The 19,902-nt window shown below is 45.1% G+C and overlaps 1 protein-coding gene across 3 annotated transcripts in view; it reads left to right on the forward strand.

Moving 5' to 3' along the window:
• Positions 1–19,356, forward strand: part of LOC137561539 (uncharacterized) — a 170,126-nt gene extending 150,770 nt beyond the window's left edge. For 2 of the 3 annotated variants that reach the window (XM_068272851.1, XM_068272853.1), the window contains 4 exons: positions 787–837; positions 7,115–7,147; positions 13,796–13,892; positions 19,274–19,356. In XM_068272851.1, the coding sequence (XP_068128952.1) occupies positions 787–837; positions 7,115–7,147; positions 13,796–13,855 (144 nt within the window). In that variant the 3' untranslated portion in view covers positions 13,856–13,892; positions 19,274–19,356. The remainder of the gene's footprint in view (positions 1–786; positions 838–7,114; positions 7,148–13,795; positions 13,893–19,273) is intronic. The other variant, XM_068272852.1, reaches the window with a different exon arrangement.
• The last annotated feature ends 546 nt before the right edge of the window (positions 19,357–19,902 follow it).

Raw genomic sequence — 19,902 nt, forward strand, 5'->3', positions numbered from 1 at the left:
ACCGCTCAGACAAAACGCTAGCGGTTGCGTTTTGCGTTTGCGGTTTTCAGTGGGTTCCAGGCCTAAGGCTGCTTTCACAGTGAGAAGTTACAGGCGCATGTTACAGCAGCTTGTAATGCAGCCCAGCTCACAGCACTGAAAAATCACAGGGCACATGTTCCGTTAGAGTATACTGCATGAGTCCGCTATTGTTCCTAGCCACATGGCTAATTAATATTCATTGCACAGTAGTGTTGTCCATTAGGATCTTTTTTGTGAGTCGAATCATCAGGAAGCAGGGAGGATATGACATCACAATTGGCTTCATAGAAGACAGACAAACATGGAACCTGCCATGAGCTGTCAGGAGCATCATTCTCTGCAAATACTATATAAAAATTCTGTGAAATCCAAACGTGGACAGTGAAATGCATATGTAATGTAAGTACAGCCAATATTTAGCTACTGATATATGTGTTTTTTTTTCTCTGAGACCCTATACCTAACAGCTCCTCTTTAAGGTTCTAATTTGGAACACTGATCATTCAGTGAAGTTATATTTTTTTCACATACACATTTTGCAAAAATAAAATTGCAATAGGGTTTCTAATGCACTATCAATTTCAATGCATTTTACCAACATTCTTATTTTCAAAAAAATACAACATATTGGTTTACAAGAAAAAAAAAATCCTTCCAAATTCCGTCACCATCACTTTTTATGCTAGTATTCACCATAAATATTTTCTACATCATTTAAGAACAATCTAATATATACTTTAACTAAAGTGTATTTTTCCTCTTAAGGGTGACCAGAAGATTACAGGAGGACTGTTAACTATTGTTTGCAAGTTATTGGTAAGGCAAAACATCTTTTTCTAACCGACAATTGCGTAAAATTCCAGTGTTAGGCCAATCACACAAATGGCATTCTGAGTCTATCCAAATATCACGCTGGTGCGTGGTATGATAGCGTACAGGTAATATACAACAATAGTAATAGCGTAGTCAGGATCAGGCTAAGGTCGTTCACCAGTCAAAGTTATCAAAGTACAGAGTAGCTAGGCTAAATTGTAGTCAATAATTGAACAGAGTCATACACAAGTCAGATGTCAGTCGTATTGTAAGGATTAGGCAATAATGTAGTCAGGGACAGGCCGAGTCGGTAACGAATATCAGTTGGCAGCGGTACAGGAGGACTAGACAGGAGCGAGGTCAAGAGGCAGGCAAAAGTCGGTACAGATAATATACAAGGAGATGTTACAATAATAATATTACAAATATATATGAAATAATAAAGACTCACTAACTGGAGTACATACTGTATATATTATGCGTCTACACAATATATCAATGTAGCTCAGAGTAGCTAACTAGACCTAGAACCAGCGAACTGATTAGTATCAATGTCAGCAAGCACTGAATGCCTCTGGCTTTATATACAAAAATACTCAAACAGTAGCCACTCCCATTTGGTGATGTCACCTAGTGACATCACCTGCAGTCATCCCTAACCCTCCTCCTGAGCCTATAAGGCTCACTTGAACTTGCGCGATGTGACCTTTGGCCGCGTGCGAGCCGGAAGACACTGCCGGAGGGAAGCCGGGGATGCCGCCAGAGGATTCTATCATGGCAGTCCCGCCGCTCGCCCGAACCACGCCGGAGACGTCGCAGGGCCTGCCGCTGGAAGGTAAGCTCATCACACCAAAATACATGCAACAGGAGAGTAGGCATAGTGAGCAAGGTTTTAATAATTATATAGCGTATCTGGTTATGTGAATGGGGGAGGGGGAGATTATTGCTGACTACACCATACTTTATATACTCGCAAATAAACCTAATTTTTCAGCACAAAAAATGTACGCGGGTCGGCTTATATGCAAGTATATATGGTAAGTCAGTCTAGTCCTTAAATCAAAAGATTGGGATTTCAGAAAATGGTGACTTTCTAAGTGTGACTTTTGTTTGTTTTATGCCTCAATAAGGATTAATGTCATTTGTAGGTTGTTTGAGCACCTCTGGATTTAGAATACAGAATCGGTAAATTATAACTGTTAAAAATAATGCAAAAATGCTCAATTGACAAATTTTCTATTACTGCCAAGTTGTCTTCCGCACAATATCTAATTTGTTATACAGAAATATAGAGGGTTGCATTGAGTGTCTTGCCTAGGTTGCCAACACAAGCAGAAACAGACATCCATAGGGTCAACCAAAATTCAATAAGGGGTGGACTGTATGAAGAGATTTTTAAAATATAGAGGAAAGACAAAAGAATGGGACCTGTTTCTTGAGTGAAGACTAGCATGACTGTTAAGCCTTGCACGCACATACCAAATACAGTACATGTTGCTCTAATTGATCACTACTTGAGGGCAAACCCAGCAATCTGGGCTTTGAGGGTAGCTTACACCAGGCATGGGCAAACTTCCCCTCCAGCTGTTAAGGAACTACAAGTTCCACAATGCATTTGCCTTTATGAGTCATGAGTGTGGCTGTAAGACTCCTGCAATGCATTGTGAGAGTTGTAGTTCCTTAACAGCTGGAGGGACAAGTTTGCCCATGCCTGGCTTAGACACATCTATACATATAATACACTACATGCTTCAACCTTGAAGCAAGGAGAAGAAGTAGCGCCCTGCCCCCAGGGCAGGTCCTAGACTTTTCACCGCCCCGCCACACCGCCCCAGCTGTGGGTGGGAGGTTGCCAAGCTGGAGGAGGTAGTGGGCAGGAAGGGGGTATTGGGCACAGCAGCGGGTAGGGGGGGGGGGGCGGACCCCCCTTCCTCACCTGGGTCCCCCATCTGCGCTCCCCCTCAAGCTTTAAGTTTAGTAGCAGCCGCCACTATTAGTAAGAGGCAGTGGGCGAGGATGACTCACCTCTTCCGCGTTCCAGCGTGCATTCCACTATCGTCACTTCCTGCAATGCCGCCCTCTGTATTGTAAGTGGATGGCATTGCAGGAAGGGACGATAGTGGAACGCACGCTGGAACGCGGAAGAGGTGAATCATCCCCGCCCGCTGCCTCTTACTAATAGTGGTGGTTGCTGCTAAACTTAAAGGGATACTGTAGGGGGTCGGGGGAAAATTAGTTGAACTTACCCAGGGCTTCTAACGGTCCCCCACAGACATCCTGCGCCCGCGCAGCCACTCACCGATGCTCCGGCCCCGCCTCCGGTTCACTTCTGGAATTTCCGACTTTAAAGTCAGAAAACCACTGCACCTGCGTTGCCATGTCCTCAATCCCGCTGATGTCACCAGGAGCGTACTGCACAGACACAGACCATACTGGGATTGTGCTATACATTCCTGGTGACATCAGTGGGATCAAGGACACGGCAACGCATGCGCAGTGGTTTTCTGACTTTAAAGTCGGAAATTCCAGAAGTGAACCGGAGGCGGGGCCGGAGCATCGGTGAGTGGCTGCGCGGGCACAGGATGTCTGCGGGGGACCATTAGAAGCCCCGGGTAAGCTCAACCCATTTTCCCCCTATCCCCCTACAGTATCCCTTTAAGCTGGAGGGGGAGCGCAGATGGGAGACCCAGGTGAGGGAGGAGGGTCCGAACCCCCTCCCCGCCGCAAACTACTTAAGCTGGAGGGAGAGCGCACATGGGGGACCCGGGTGAGGGGGGTCCGACCCCCATCCCTGCCGCAAACTTAAAGAGACTCTGTAACAAAATGTTCAGCCTTATTTCTTTTATCCAATAAGTTCCTATACTTGTTCTAATGTGGTCTGTCTTACTGCAGCCTTTCCTAGTTGCACAGTGGCTGTAGTTTAATATAATATAATCTTTTTCCTCTGATGGCTTTGTCGGGCTCAGGCACTCAGGCAGGGATGTGCTGTTCTGCTTGTGATAGGATATAAGCTATACACACCCTCTCCAAGCTCCCTACAGGCTCTGTATGAGTCACAGACTGAGCTCCTCTCAGCCTATCATAAGCTGGTTAGCAGCCATGTCTTTTGTTTGTAAACACTACCTAAAACTGGCAATTACAAGCCAGGATTGCAGCAGGGAGTGGCAGAAACAGCACAGAGGGGCCCAGGAGAACATAATGAATGGAATGGTATGCTTCTTATTGTAAACATTTTTGAGTACAGATTCTCTTTAAGCTACAGGTGGAGTGCACATGGGGGACCCAGGTGAGGGAGGGGGGTCCAACCCCCCTCCCCGCCACAAACTTAAGCTGGAGGGAGAGCACACATGGGGGACCCAGGTGAGGGAGCTTTGCCCAATACCCCCTTCCTGCCCGCTACCCCATTATGCGGCGTATGCTACGCCACGGGTCGGCTACTTCAATTGCCCATGAAATCCAGGAGAGGCAGGAAGGGAAAGTACTACAGCTAGCTGTGAGAGAATCCAGATACAGGGCACAGATCCAGGAATTTACACCAGCAAGACTGCTACAATCAACAAAATAAATGTGTAACATCATGTTTTTACCAGACAGCAAGTCATACCTCCCAACTTCCTAAATGACGAAGGACAGCATAGATCCCAAAAACAATATAACAAAAGACATCTTGCAAATCTACAATTGTGCAAAGCATGATGAATTATTTACATCCAAAATACATTTTTATTTTTCTGAACACACTAGTCATACTTTTAATTCGGTTATTATGATAAGAAGTAAGACAATTTAGGGAATAGGTATAATATTTTATCGTTCCAGAAACACTTTTGTTGATAACTTTTTTGATATTAAATGCTACAATTAGACCTAAGAGCAGGGCTGGTTCTAGAATATTTGCTGCTTGAGGCAAACCTGTGAGGCTGCACCCCTCACCTTCCCTATTTGGAATGATCGCACAGCACCCAACAATTTGCACGGCACGTTATACAGTAGCTGGGGTGCTAGTTTTGTTACGGAATGCTATTATGGCATGTAATATTTCTGCTTCATTTAATGTTCTCAGTCAGCAAGGGAGCATATGCAACAACCTGAGACATGAAATGCTGCAGCTCAACACAATAACACACTGGCTGGCTGGTTGCGATAGACTGTGACAAACAAACTGCAGTGCTCACCCTCAGCCACCCCATTCCTCCTCAGTGAGGATAGCAGTGCCAACTCCTCCCTTCTGCCGTGCAAGTCAAATGAAACACTGCTGCTTCCCCTCCTCCTCGCTCACTGTCAGACTTCTCACATAGCACAACAAGCTCATTTTCCCAAATGATAACCTCTTTACCTTGCTTGCTCTCCTCTCACTTCTCTTATTCTGACTGCTAGAGATGTCGCGAACTGTTCGCCGGCGAACGGTTCCAGGCGAACTTCGGGGGTTCGCGTTCACCTACCAAACGCGAACTTTCACGGAAGTTCGCTTCGCCCCATAAAGCTCTATTGAGCAAAACTTTGACTCTTTATATTACAGCCAGCAGACACATTATTGCCATACACACTGCTCTCAATGCTAGAGGCCCACCCCCCCTCCCTCCTCCAAGTAAGGTCCTTATACTGCCTACACTAATTAGTTAAGAGACAGCTGCTGCACACTCTGCTAGGGAGATTTTAATTAGCCTGTTTGTGGGTTCCTCCCACCTCCTACCCTTCTACCTATTTCCTCCTCCCTCGGAGGGTCTCATCTGCCAGGGAATTCCAGTATTTCAAAAACCAGCTTATATACCATGATAGGGATTTGAACCCAGGCCTCAGTGTATGGTAGGCAACTAACATATCCATTGTACCACCAACACTACTAGCTGAAAGTAGCTGAAAGTAGCTGAAAGTAGCTGAAAGTAGCTGAAAGTAGCTGAAAGTAGCTGAAAGTAGCCTAGCATGTACCATTTATGCTTAATGCAAGAGAAAAAATAGACAAGACAAATAACATTTATATCACACTTTTCTCCTGGCAGACTCAAAGCACCAGAGCTGCAGCCACTAGGGCACACTCTATAGGCAGTAGCACAGATATGTAGCCAGACATGGCCTTGTATTTTGTGTTCAACAGTTGTCAAGAGAAAAATTAGACAAGATAGCAGTGTTAGGAAGACTTGCCTAAGGTCTCCTACTGAATAGGTGCTGGCTTACTGAACAGACAGAGACAAGATTCGAACTCTGGTCTCCTGTGTCAGAGGCAGAGCCATTCACCATTACACCATGCAGCCACTGCTTACAGACATGTAGCCAGACATGGCCTTGTATTTTGTGTTCAACAGTTGTCCAAAGAGAACCCCAGATAGACAGGTAGATTCATCTCTCTCTCTCTCTCTCTCTCTCTCTCTCTCTCTCTCTCTCTCTCTCTCTCTCTCTCTCTCTCTCTCTCTCTCACCAACACTACATGCTGAAGCCAGCCTAGCATGTACCGTTTATGCTCAATCCATTTATGCTCAAAATACAATTCCGCGGAAAGCGGTGACCATCCCTACTAGAGAGAGAGAGAGAGAGAGAAGGTAGAAGGGTAGAAGGGGAGGAGGGAGGTGGGAGGAGGCCAGAGGCCAATTCAAATCTCCCTAGCAGAGTGTGTAGCAGCTGTCCTATAACTAATTAGTGTAGGCAGATAACTGAGTCAAATGGTATAAAGGACCTAGCTTGGAGGAAGGAGGGTGGGTGGGTTCAGCAGTGATGTGTATTTCACTTAATCAGGTGTGCCTCCAGATATTAGAGCTCTTGAAACATGTTTTCTATCATTTTTCTAGCTGGTGGAATTTTTTTCAAATTTTCAAAGTTCGCCTCCCCATTGAAGTCTATTGCGGTTCGCGAACCGAACCTTTCGCGGAAGTTCGCAAACAGGGTTCGCAAACCGAAAATCGGAGGTTCGCGACATCTCTACTGACTGCATGCTGTAAGTGTAAACACACAGAACAACCATGCTGCGCCTGATGCAAGTGCTTCACCTTGCTTCATGAGAGAACTGGTCCTGCCTAAGAGAGTGAAAAATGAGGCAGGAAGAGGCACTAGAGTAATTATTCATGAAAGAACTACTTTTCCTCTACAGAAGGGGCAGGTATGGGTGAGAGTGGATATTACTCTGGACTTCTGTTTGCTGAGCCAGTAGGTTATTATGGTATATCTATATCCACTCACAGATGAAATGTTAAATGTTGCTGGACTAACATCTTAACTGTTCTATGAATATAAAACAAAGTAGTATATATTTTTTTCTTAACTGATAATCATTCTTTTTTGGTACTAGCCAAATTCACTTACTAGCCTGAATGATGCAATGGTAAGTAGTGACTGTTTGTGCCTCTCACAGATATTCTAGTAATGGTAATTTTGTCTGTGTTTTTGGCAGTCTTCGCCATCAATTAGCTATCCCTTACAATGCTTATAATGCCATTCTCTCTAATGTAATCCTGATCCCCTAATGTCAATAAAGTGTTAAATCTAACCTCTGCCTCCCTTATCTCTTAAAACGAACACTCCTAAAATAATGTCTAACTAGCCATTAACCCTAACCGATACTCACCTTCCATAATTATCCTTCTCAGGTGCTTGATTTAAAGTGAACATCGGCACTCAGCTGAATAGCTGGAGCACCAGCTATGAATGTTAATTAATGAATTGGGTGCCTGTGTTTTGTTCTATACTGATGTCCAATTCTGTTACTTAAACCAAAAGCCATCAATCAGCTGTATTAGAAATTAAGCACCCATTTTTGGCTATAGCACACTCTCTCCCTCCTACCATAAATATGCCTATGTTTGCCTTGGCATAAATCATTGACTTCAGAAGGCAGATCACCACAGCCTGTCCAATTCTCATTGACAGGGCTGAAGTTCCAGGAGCTCCCTGTGTTCGACTCCTAAGCTCCACCATCTCAACCCAAAAGAAGGCCCAGGAACTTTTTTTCTTCCTGCGTTAATTAAATAAGTTCAGCATTGCCCAAGAACTTCTTACAGAGGAACTCAAGTTAAATCCCTGATTTACATTCTGACATTTATTACTTGGTGACATTTTTACTGTTGGCAGGTGATGTAGCTGCTGCATGTTTTTTTGGCAGTTGGAAACAGCTGTAAACAGCTATTTCCCACAATGCAGCAAGGTTCACAGACAGGAAACTGCCAAAAGTACGTACTTTTCTTGTTTCTCGTGGGAAGGGTTTCACCACAATATCAGCCATACAGCGCCCCCTGACGGTCTGTTTCTGAAAAGGAATAGATTTCTCATGTAAAAGAGGGCATCAGCTACTGATTGGGATAAAGTTAAATTCTTGGTCTGAGTTTCTCTTTAAGTCCTTCTACACCGCCACTATAGAGTCTGTCCTCTGCTCCTCCATCCTCATCTGGTACACTGGCACCACTGCCAGCGATAGATACAAAATTCAGAGGGTCATCAGAACAGTGGAAAAAATAATTGGTAAACCTCTTCCCCCGCTGGAGCTCATTCACAACTCTACAATGTGCTCCATGGCGAAATAGAGATGGCCCGAATGGTTCGCCGGCGAACAATATTCTGCAAACTTCCGCTATTCGCATTTGCGGCGAACAGCAAACAATTGCCGTGTTCGACCCGTCCCCTATACATCATCATCATTGAGCTAAACTTTGACCCCTTATCTCACAGTCAGCAGACACATGGCAGCCAATCAGCTAGCACCCCCTCCTGAACCCCCCACCCCCTATTAAAAAGCAGTTGCGGGGCCATATTGGATTAATTCTCTGGCTGCAGGAATAGTGAGAGCAGGGTTAGACTTGCTGCAGATAGGTACGGAAAGCATTAGCTAGGCCTGTGTTCTTGTTCCTCACTGACTACTTGCTGAAAGCACCCCAAACAACCCTTTTGAGGGCTAGTACATCGGTTTCTGGTCTTTTTTTCTTTTTGTGTGTGACACTCAACAGCCAATTGACACCCATAGCTTTGCACACTACTGCTATTTGTTGCCACATTAAGTTGCAGGCACAGAGTACCACTACTCCAGTGCTATATTTGTAGGAATGTAATGCGATTTCTGCCCTTTAGCGATTAAAATACGACTGCATCAACTCCGTAATTTTTGGTGGGACTTTTGGCGTGGATCCCCCTCTGGCATGTCACAGTCCAGAGGTTACTCCTTGAAACAACTTTCCATCACTTTTGTGGCCAGAACCAGTCTTTGTAGGTTTTAAAATTCACCTGCCCATTGAAGTCTATGGAGATTCGCCAGATTTGCAAACATTTGCAGAAGTTCGCGTTCGCTGTTTGTGAACCCAAAATTTGTGGTTCATGACATCTCTACAGGGCAACAAGGATTGCCAATGATCCGTCGCACCCAGGTCATCACTTCTTCATATGGCTCCCATCGGGTCGAAGGTTCCGGGCCATCACCAGGACCTCAAGGCACAGAGACACTTTCATCCCCGCAGCGCCTCTGTAAGCCCCATAGCACCCCCCACACACACACACTTGAAGCACCTTCTTAGCTGTCGTTACCCATACTACAAGAGTGTTATTCTTACTGTTATTCTGTCTTATCTTGTTTTTGCTTCTTGAAATGTTACTGTCTGTAGTAGTGTCTTACTATCTTCTTGCACTGTTATGCTTTTGCTGTAACTTATCATTTGCGTGCAAGCTGCCCTGTGTTGCTAAAACCAATTTGGGGCATGACCCAGTCATGCTTGGCAAAATAAATTATTCCGATTCAGTTATTGAAAAATTCAGTAATATCCTTCAAAGACCCATGCCCCCAATATCAGATATCTTTCAAAAAGTGGTTCTAATATCTCTTTTATAAACAACTAGTAGACCCAAGCCCGTTTAAAAACAGGCTCTAGGTCTGTTTTTTTAAACTGTGCACATGCGTGCGCACCAGCAGCACGCACGCACCCGTCCGCCCGTGCACACGCCTGCCCGGCTCACTGGCCCTGTCCTCCAGTCCCAACTGCTGTCCGGGTCTGTGCTGTGCACATGCGCACTTGTGCAGTAGCAAAAAGCATGGACCCAGCTACACAGGGACAGCGCTACGCAGGGACACAGGGTTTATTATAGAGGATTTGGGCCACAATGGTTAGAAAGCAAAAGTTTGCTTCTTAAAAAGTTAGAAAGGAAACATTCAGACCGCTCTGGGAAAGGTCTGTTTTATTTTGTGCATCAACCCTACTTTTCAAGCCTAACCCTAGAAACATGGGATAGCAATTAAAATGGAAAAGGATCCCAGTCATTGCTTGATGCTAAACAATGGTAAGATATATTCTTGATAAAAACCAGTAAAGTTCCTTCAATTTAGCTTTAATATAAACATCACTAAAAACTTGCTTTATCGGGCATATATTACACTATGCACCAAATCGAAATACTCATGATCCCATTCAGGGCAATGTTTTCAGTGTTAAATGCAAATGGAATCTACTCCTGCACATAGTAGAATTGCTTAAAGAGACACTGAAGCGAGTAAAAAACTCGCTTCTTCTCTTATATATAGCAGGGGCATGTGTGCCCCTGCTATACCGCCGCTATCCCGACGCACAACGGGGGTCCCTTACCCCCCAATTCCCACCCTGCAAAATCTACGACCAAAACTTAGTCATAGATTTTGCTGCTCCTAGAGGCAGGGCTAACGGACGCAGCCCTGCCTCTCAGCGCCGTCTATCAGCGGCGGATCTCCGCCTCTCCCCGCCCCTCTCAGTGAAGGAAGAGGGAGAGGGGCGGGCGAAAGGCGGAGATATGCGCTGACAGATGCGTGAGAGGCAGGGCTGCAGCCATTAGCCCTGCCTCACCAGGAAAAGATCCCCGGCGAGGACGGAGGGGATTTGGGGGGTAAAGGACCCCCGTAGTGCGGCGGGATAGCGGCGGTTTAGCAGGGGCACACATGCCCCTGCTGAATATAAGAGAAGAAGAGAGTTTTATACTCGCTTCAGATTCTCTTTAAAGAGCAGTCACAAAAAGAAAGGAAAAACAATAAAAAGGAAAAGGGTTTTTTATACATAGCAATAAAAAAGTGGTAATGAAAAGTGTAAATAGAAAAAAACTTGAATATTTTTAATTAAATTTAATTAGAAAGACAACATATGATAACATTGTCACCAGTATCAAGTTGGGGGTGTGAGAAAGTTTTTTCTTTCACATAAATAAAGTGCATTGTACCTGTGGAGGATTGCACATCCCTTACTCTAGTGTAATGCTGCCAACCCATCATTATTTCCAACCACTGCAGGCTGAATTATGTAATCTGCGGGAGATCCTCACAGAGAGGACCACGCAGATAGTTACAGGCAAAATCTGGGCAGCCACGCTGACAAGAGAGCTGTCCTTTACCTGTTCACACTGCCAGGGACACACAGAGCTACGGACACCAGAGGGATGCTGGAGTCTAGTTGCCACAGCAATGCTGCACATGCACACTGCCCAGCTTTTTAACTATCTGCGGCGTCCTTTCTCGTCTTTGAGGATTTCTCACAGATTACTTCCCGATTCAGTTTATAGTGGTTGGAAATAATGGTGGGTTAGCAGCGTTACACTAGAACCAGGGATTTACCATCCTCCACAGGTGCGAAGCACATTTATGTCAAAAAGTTTCCCATTTTACTTTGCACTGGCAGCTCTCTGTCAGATGTCAATGTTATCATACCTAAAATTTGTAATGACATTTTTTTTTATTTTAAGTCTGTTTATACTTTTCTCTACAACTTTTTTTTTTTGCTGAGAACAGTGGAACCAGGCACCAAGAAAGCAATGACCTTAAATGACACTGCCTGACTAGGATCATTTGGGTTGCTCTGGTCAAGGATGGAACTATTTCTACCCACATGTACTGTATGTCAATCAACTGGACTGGTCAAGGATGGAACTATTTTTATCCACAATCAACTGGACTAGACGATGAAGCCATTTCCTTTGTTGTCTAGGCCCTTATTTATTTCACTTTTTCTACCAAGTTCTTTCCTAGGAGATAATTTTCCATCTTCTGTTTAAAATAACTTTTCAACACTCTTCAATTGAAAAAGGTACCAAAAAGTAGGTGAAATCTTACTGTCAAGATTATTCAGAGTATTCTCTTTTTTTACTGGTGGTTTAAAAGGCATTTAATTGACAAGATATAGCGATATAACCTTGGAGCAAGCGTAGGAGAAAAGGAGAATTGAATATAGGCCCTAATCTCCTTTGTCTAGCAGGTAGTCTAATGCCCACATGAAAGCTAAGCTAGCACTTGTCAACTTTTCAAATGTACACACAATATATCTATTATGGATCAAGTAACCCTGTTGGAAGGGACTGTTGCTTGTACTCCTTGTTTGTTATTGATGCTATTATAATTATTCTACCAATAAAAACAAATGTTAAAAAAAAACTGTTTAAAGAGTAGCACACATACCATTCCTATACCACTGAAAGGACAATGGGAGTGATTCACAACATTTTTTCTGTTTAATTATCTCTCCTCACTTATTAAATCACAATTTATCTCTCCTTACATGTCAGCTCATGATTTATCTCTTCTTAAAGAGACTCTGTAACAAAATTTTGAGCCTTATTTATTCTATCCTATAAGTTCCTATACCTGTTTTAATGTGGTCTGTCTTACTGCAGCCTTTTCTAGTTGTACTGTCTCTGTAATAAATCTTATCTTCTTTCCTCTGTCGGCTCTGTCGGGCTCAGGCTGGAATGTGTGGAATGTGCAGCACTGCTTGAGATAGGCAGAAGCTTTACACACCCTCTCCAAGCTCTCCCCTCAGCCTATCACACTCTGGTTAGCAGCCATGTCTTTTGTTCGTAAACACTGCTTAACACTTGCAATTACAAGCCAGGATTGCAGCAGTGGGTGGCAGAAACAGCAAAGTGGGGCCCAGGAGAACATAATGAATAGAATGGTATGCATTTTATTGTAAGAATTTTAGAGTACAGATTCTCTTTAACCAACTTGACTAGTGATTTATTTCTCCTCATCTGTCTTAGCCAATGGTTTCTCTCTCCTTATTGGTTTATCTCATCATCTCTCCTTATTTGTTTATGCAGTGCATTAGCTCTCTTTACAGCTAAGGTGAAAAAATACAGTAGGTGGCCATACACTTCTAGATTTGCAGCAGATTCGATCATCGGATAGATTTCTGTCAGATGTCTGTCAATTCGAATCTGATAGGAATCTATCTGATGTGTGCCACACACTAGGAATATATTTCCAATAGATTTGGAAATATATTTGAAATCGATTGGACCATTAGATCCAATGCAACTCTATGGGCCATTGATCTGCTGCCAGCAGCAGATCGACCTAGATTTTCCATCCAGTCAGATAGATAAATCGATCAAAATCTATTGAAATTGGCAACAAATCGATTGTTCAGCTGATTCAAAAGAATTGATTTCTGATCGATCAATCAATTCGATAGAATCAATCACTGAAATCGATCAGTGTATTAAGTGCTTTGTGTTTCAACCCCAATGTCCTCCCAAGAACATTTGCATGTCTGTACAGTTTCTGACAGATAAAGGATGTAACGTTATAGCAGGGCTCCCCAACCCAGTCCTCAAGTACCACCAACAGTGCATGTTTTGCAGAAAACTGCACATATTTAAAGGTGAGGTAATCAGTATTTAAGCAGTGTTGATTAACAACTCAGTGGATTTCCACAAAACATGCACCATTGATGATACTTATACACCATACACCATTGATGAGGACGGGATTGGGAAGTTCTGTGGCAGCTGGAACATGCTTGGTTAATGTCAGGGTGAACACAAAGCATCTGTGTAAACTTAGCCATACGGTCACACATTGAGGAACTTACATCATTTAGAACATTTTTTTTTTTTACCTGGAACATTCTCTATTTGCCTTATACTAGAAGAAGAGATGTAAACTAAAATCACTAGGCATAAGCATCATCTACTTGAGGTTTTCGTCCTTCATTAATGTATCCTATATTCTAAACAAGAAACTTGTTTTTGCTTATTCTAGACAAAAATGGACCTGAATCTTGCACTGGGTTTGGAGATTATTGGTGCGCTTTTAGCATGATTTGTGAAATTAAATTTGCCAGCTTCTGAAGACAAATGTAAGGACAACTCTGATTTCTGGAGCTAGTATAGTGCTTGTTTTCATCATGAATGGTTTATTAATATCTTAACAGAAATTCATACATATCATAGCAAAACCATGAATAAGCAATACAGTAAACAAAAAAAACAAAACAATCAATAATTGTTACGCAGAATTTAACTAGCAAATAAGCTTGTAAAATTATAATTGAACTAATAACAATATTACAGCAAAGTAAATTGAAGTCCTCTTTGTAAGGATTTCTCACAGATGACTCCCTGATTCAGCTTATGATGGTTGGAAATAATGCCTGGTTAGCAGTATTACCCTAGAGCCTTTTGCTCCTTTTTGCCTCCTCCTGTACCTCCTTCTGTCCCCTTGTGCTACCTCTGCCATCCTGTTCCTCCTTTAGTCCCCCTCTGCTGCCTCGTGTCCTCTTGTGCCTCCTGTCTCCATGTGCCTCTTCAGTCCCCCAGTGCCTCCTTCTGTACCCCTTTGTGCCTCCTGTCTCCCTGTGATCCCTTCTGTCCCTCTGTGCCTCCTTTTGACTCCATGTTCCTCCTCCTGTCCCCCTGTGTCTCTTTCTAACCCCTGTGTGCCCTGTTCAGTCGCCTGTGCCTCCAATCCCCCATTCTGCCTCCTCCTGTCCCCCTTTGTGCCTCCTTCTATTCACCAGTGTGCCACCTCTGTTCACTCCTTTGTGACTCTGCTTGACCCTTGTGCCTCCTCTTTTCTTCTTGCACCTTGCTCTGTCCCACTGTGTGTCTACTTCAGTCCCCCTGTGTACCTCCTTCTGTCCCACTTTGTGACTCCTTCTGGCCCTCAGGCCTCCTCCTGTCCCCCTGTGCCTCCCTCTGTCTCCATGCCTCTTTCTGTCCTCTTGTAGCACAAGGGGACAGAAGAAGGCACCGTTGCCACCCTGTGCACCCCTCTGTCCCACTGTGCCTAGGCTCCTTCTGTCCTCTGTGCCTCTCTCTGTCACTCTGTGGATCCTTATGTCCTTTTGCGAAACTCTGTCCCCCTCCTGCAATCCCCCAGCCCAGTGTGTAGCTGAGTATAGCACAGCAGCAGATGTGCCCTCACCTCCCTGCCGAAGTCCAGTGCTGTGCTTATGTGACCATCCCGTCTGTATCCTGCTTCCTCTAGTGCTGACACCTCAGGGGCAAAGCCAGGATTTCCCCAGGGGGATTCCTGAAAGGTCTCCCTCAGCCACACACAATACAGTATAATAATATGGTAGGACATCATGCTGGGTACACGCAATGACAGGAAATGACGATTACTTCCTAAATATCCGATCTGCTCCTGATCGACAATGGGATCGATCAGGAGTAGTTTGGATACAGATAATGAGGACAGCCGACATTGGTAATGACGGAGAAAATGAAGCAGTCACACAGCAGGGCACAGGGCTATGCTCATACCTGACTCTGTCAAGATCCCCAGAGCTGCTCCATGCTCTGTACACACACTGCTGCTCCATCCAAAGTCAACTGTAGCAGGCAAAGAAAGGGGGCAGTGCTGTGATACCTGCAGCTATTCTGGTGTCTCAACTTGTGCCTGTCCCCAGACACTGCACCGGCCCTGGTCTGAGGGGGGATTCTGGGCAGCTGTAATTCCCCCCCCCCCCCCCGTGTTTGCCTATGCACCTCACCCTTCTCATGTGGTGTGTAAGCATGCTACATGTGGTAACAGGTGGAAGCACAGCACTAGGCTCTCGGGACTTCCTGTATTAATGTATTAAGCATCTATAGATTTCCAATTACAAACTATAGTTATATATGTGCAATTTGTTATATATGTGCAAATTAATGATGTTGAAACAATTTTTCAATACTTGTGCAAAATGTAGCCACTATATACATATGCATATAGGTTCCATCATCCAGAGAACATTTCAAGAACATCAGGGAAACCTCTTTGGCAAAATACAACAATCTTCTGTGGGTTAAATGGCATCTGTGAAACAGCTTGTGAATTTGATCCCAATGGGTGTTGCATTTCGAGAGTTTGTTGACTGTATTGTTTGGGAATTTCATTGAATTTCAAAATGTGCATTTTTGATGCGTTTTTGCATATTATGCAACAAAACCATGCATATGCATTTTTTATGCGTTTTTTCCTGCGGCCCATAGACTTCCATTAGCGGCAAAACCGCAGCATTTTCCGCAATGCTAGCGTTTCTGCTGTGTACCTAGCTTTACAAATGTGATTTGTCTGGCTGACCTGCTGATCTTCTGCCTCCAATATTATAACCACTTAAGGACCATAGGTGTTGGAACGTCTATGATGAGACGGTGCCGTGGGAGGTTCAGCTCCAGCTGCACGGCTTCCAGGGACGCTGTGGCACCACCCGAGCGGCGAAAATAACCCACAGTTTTCCTAGCCGCTTTAAACAGTTGGTCCATCCCCTGGTAGGTGCTCAAAAATTTCTGCACCACCAGGTTCAGGACGTGGGCCAGACAGGGGATGTGGGTGAGGTCTCCCCGGTGGATGGCAGCAACAAGATTGGCCCCATTGTCGGACACCACCTCTTCGACTCTCAGGCCTCTGGGGGTCAGCCAACTCCTCTCCTGCTCTTGGAGTTTGGCCAAGACATGGTCTGCCATCCGTCTGTGCTTCCCCAGACTGACCATCTCCAGCAGCGCTTGGCAGTGGCGGGCCTTCACACTGCTGCTGAGGCGGGGGTGTTTGGCGGCGGGTTTGCCGGAGGGTGGAACCGGATCAGAGGAACCTGCTGCACTTCCCCTGACCCTGCTGCGGGGTGGCAACACCCACTGGCTTTATGCTGCTTTCCCCTCACCCCCTTCCACAAAACTGACCCATTGAGCCATAAAGGACAGGTAGCGGCCTGTCCTGAACCGGCTTGATCATGAGTCCATGGTCACATGGACACCCTCCCCTACCGCATCTAGGCTACTTTGCATACTGGCCATCGTGAAGCGGTGCAGTGCTGGGATGGCCGTGTGTGCAAAGTAGTGCCGGCTGGGGATAGGCCAATCCGGAGCTGCGCACTGTAGGAGCGCACCCATGCCGCTCCCCTCCTGCACAAAGGCGTGTGGGAGGAGCTGGGAGGACATGGCCCGTGCAAGCAGGCCGTTCAGCTGGCGGATGTGACGGGTGCTGGGTGGCTGAGCCCTGACCACAAATGACTCACTCAGCAGGGTCTGGTGTCGCTTTTGGCTTGCACGGAAACGGAATGAGGAGGAGGGAGCAAAGGAGACTGCTGAGGACAAGCTGGAGTGGCAAAGGGGGTTCTGGTGGTGATTTTGGCCGGAACACTGCCACCGCCAGCTTCCTTCAGCCTCTTGAACTCCACATGCTCAACGTAATGTTTTTTTGCCAGATGGTTGATGAAGCGGGAGGTGCCGTAGTTGGAGGGGTTGCAACCTCTGCTCAGCTTCAACTGGCACACATTACAAGTCACAAACTTGCTGTCCACTGAGGGCAGATCGAAAAACTGCCAGATTGGGGATTGGAATTTTCCCTTACTCCCTGATTGGGCTGCTGCTGCTGTTTTTCTCCCTGCGGTGGTTGGGGCCTGGGGTTGAGTGGTGTGGCTGGTGGTAGCGGCAAAATATAATGCAGCATGCTGTGGGTCCCGCATTTTAATCCCACTGCTGCTCCTGCCAATGTCAGCGATGCTGATCCTCCTTGATAGACCTGCCAACGCATCCTCCTCCTCAGACTCAGAGCTAACATCCCCCTCCTGTGGATGGTAGTCTTGGTCCTTCACCTCATCATCATCATTATCAGCATCATATTCCCCCTCCTCAAACAACTGCTAGGATGTTGCTGACCCTCCAAACTCCTCTTCTGCTGACACATCAGGCAAGGACTCCCCCCCCCCCCCCCCCCCATATCACTGTAACCATCTAGGACTCCTTCACATACCCTATTGCGCCCAGAATATCCTCCTAAAATGCATTGGTAACAGCCCCGATTGCGCTCGCGATGTCTAGACTAAAGAGTGCGCTGACTGAGGGTAGGCTGCCCGCTGGGGTCGACATGATGGCCGGCGAGTAGGGGGGCTGGCCAGAGTTCCCCTCTGTGATTGGTTGCTAGGCCTTCTGCTGGGAGCCCTCTGATTGGCTCAATGACGTCATGGACGTCATCTCCCTAGTTACAGTATTCGGATCCGGATATCCGACCCGGATATCCAAAATCCTATCTGGATACCGCTGCGAATCCGGATACCACATTCCGGATTTGCTCAGATATCCAGAATCCGAATCCGAGGTTGGATAGCGGTAAAAATTCGGATTATCCGGGGAATCCGGATGAGCACCACTGCTGTAAATATTTGTAAAAAAAAAATCCTGGGAGCCATCGCAGCCCACCAACTTTTCTGGTGGTCAGAAGAGGGGGAAAATCACTTGTTGTGTGCCGAGTTGTGCGGCCCTGCAGTGAGGCCTTAAAGCTGCAGTGGCCTATTTTGTGAAAAATGGCCTGGTCTTTAGTGGTGTTTAAGCCCATGGTCCTTAAGTGGTTAAATCCACAGACCCTGAACAAGTATGCAAGTCAGGTGCACTGACTCAGGTTTGACTACATTACTTGCTTGCTTGTTTAGGTAGTGTAGAGTACAAGCTCTATCTTCCCTCAGCCTCATTTTAGTACATTTTTTTCATGGAAAGGACCTGTTATACAGTTCAAAACATACTTTGTTCAGTGCAGGGCCATGTACTGCAAAACATGTATACAATTTAAAATACATTTATCCACAAGTTAAGTGCACAGTTAAAGTCAGCACTTTCAGGGCTGTGGTAGTATAGCAGTAAAGAAGTGTTCTTAGTACTGTCTATGCACATGCACATCTATCCTAGTGTTATTATATGGAAATCTCTGGGTAGCTGGCTTTGTGACCAGCGGCATAGCTAAGGAACTGTGGGCCCCGATGCAAGTTTTACATCATGGGCCCCCCCATGCACTCTATACATAACAAATGATACGGCGCACCAAAACCTGCCAATGGCAACTACAGTGTCAGAGGTGCAGGAAGGGGATGGGGAACAGTTTGTTAATGATTACCACTATTCAAAGTATCCATAGAAGTGATTATTATGAGCACAGGACCAATAGAGAGCTAATACTGTGATTGAGAGAGGGAGGGCATATTAGGGCCCCTCTGGCCTAAGGGCCCCGATGTGGTTGTAACCTCTGCACCCCCTATTGCTACGCCCCTGTTTGTGACAATCAGAGCTCTGAAGCTATCCATGGATGCCGAGGTGGGGAGAAGGATACACACCAACAACACTATGGAAAGGAATGTGATTTACTCACAGCACTAGTCCTGCTGACATTTTTTCATATTTGTCGTTAGACGAGCTTTGAATATATTAAAAAAAAAAGTTTTTTACTTGCTTGATTTAATTATACATCATCTGTGTTTTCTTACAGATCCCATGGTCATTCTTCTTACAGATCATATAAAACTGCTTATTAGTTATTATAGATATTGCGTTTACTCAAAGCTATGCCAAATTTTTGGATAAACTTTATATATGTATAAGTGTTTGCGCTTCACATCCATTCAGCTTGCCGCAGCCGCTCTCAACATCAGCCGACTCTCCGAGAAAGCCTTTTCCAGGTCTTCCCTATCATTTCGCATTCTGCTTGGCTAAAGTCCATAAAAAGAGACCCTCAATATTAGCTATAATTACCGTAATAGGTAAATCCAGGCAGAGTTGATCCAGGGATTTATCGGACTTCCATCTGGAGTGAGGAAGGACATTTTCCCTAATTGGTCAAAGCCAGTAAAGGTTTTTGCCTTCCCCTGGATCAACTGGTAAATGTGCGGGTTCAGGACAGGGATTTATTTTCATGGACATGTCTTTTTTTCAAACTATCTACATAACTACAGAACAGGATATACATTTAAAATTATAATTTATATATCTCAAGATAGAAACTCACACCTTGGGCTTTTTGGGCAGAGCGGAGCCAAAGAATGGGAAAAATGGGCATGGCCAAATTAAAAGATAAGTGTGTACATATAGCTAAGCGTACGTGTTTCTAAAGTATTGTCC

This window comes from Hyperolius riggenbachi, chromosome 3 (genome assembly GCF_040937935.1).
Source record: "Hyperolius riggenbachi isolate aHypRig1 chromosome 3, aHypRig1.pri, whole genome shotgun sequence".
Lineage (NCBI taxonomy): Eukaryota > Metazoa > Chordata > Amphibia > Anura > Hyperoliidae > Hyperolius > Hyperolius riggenbachi.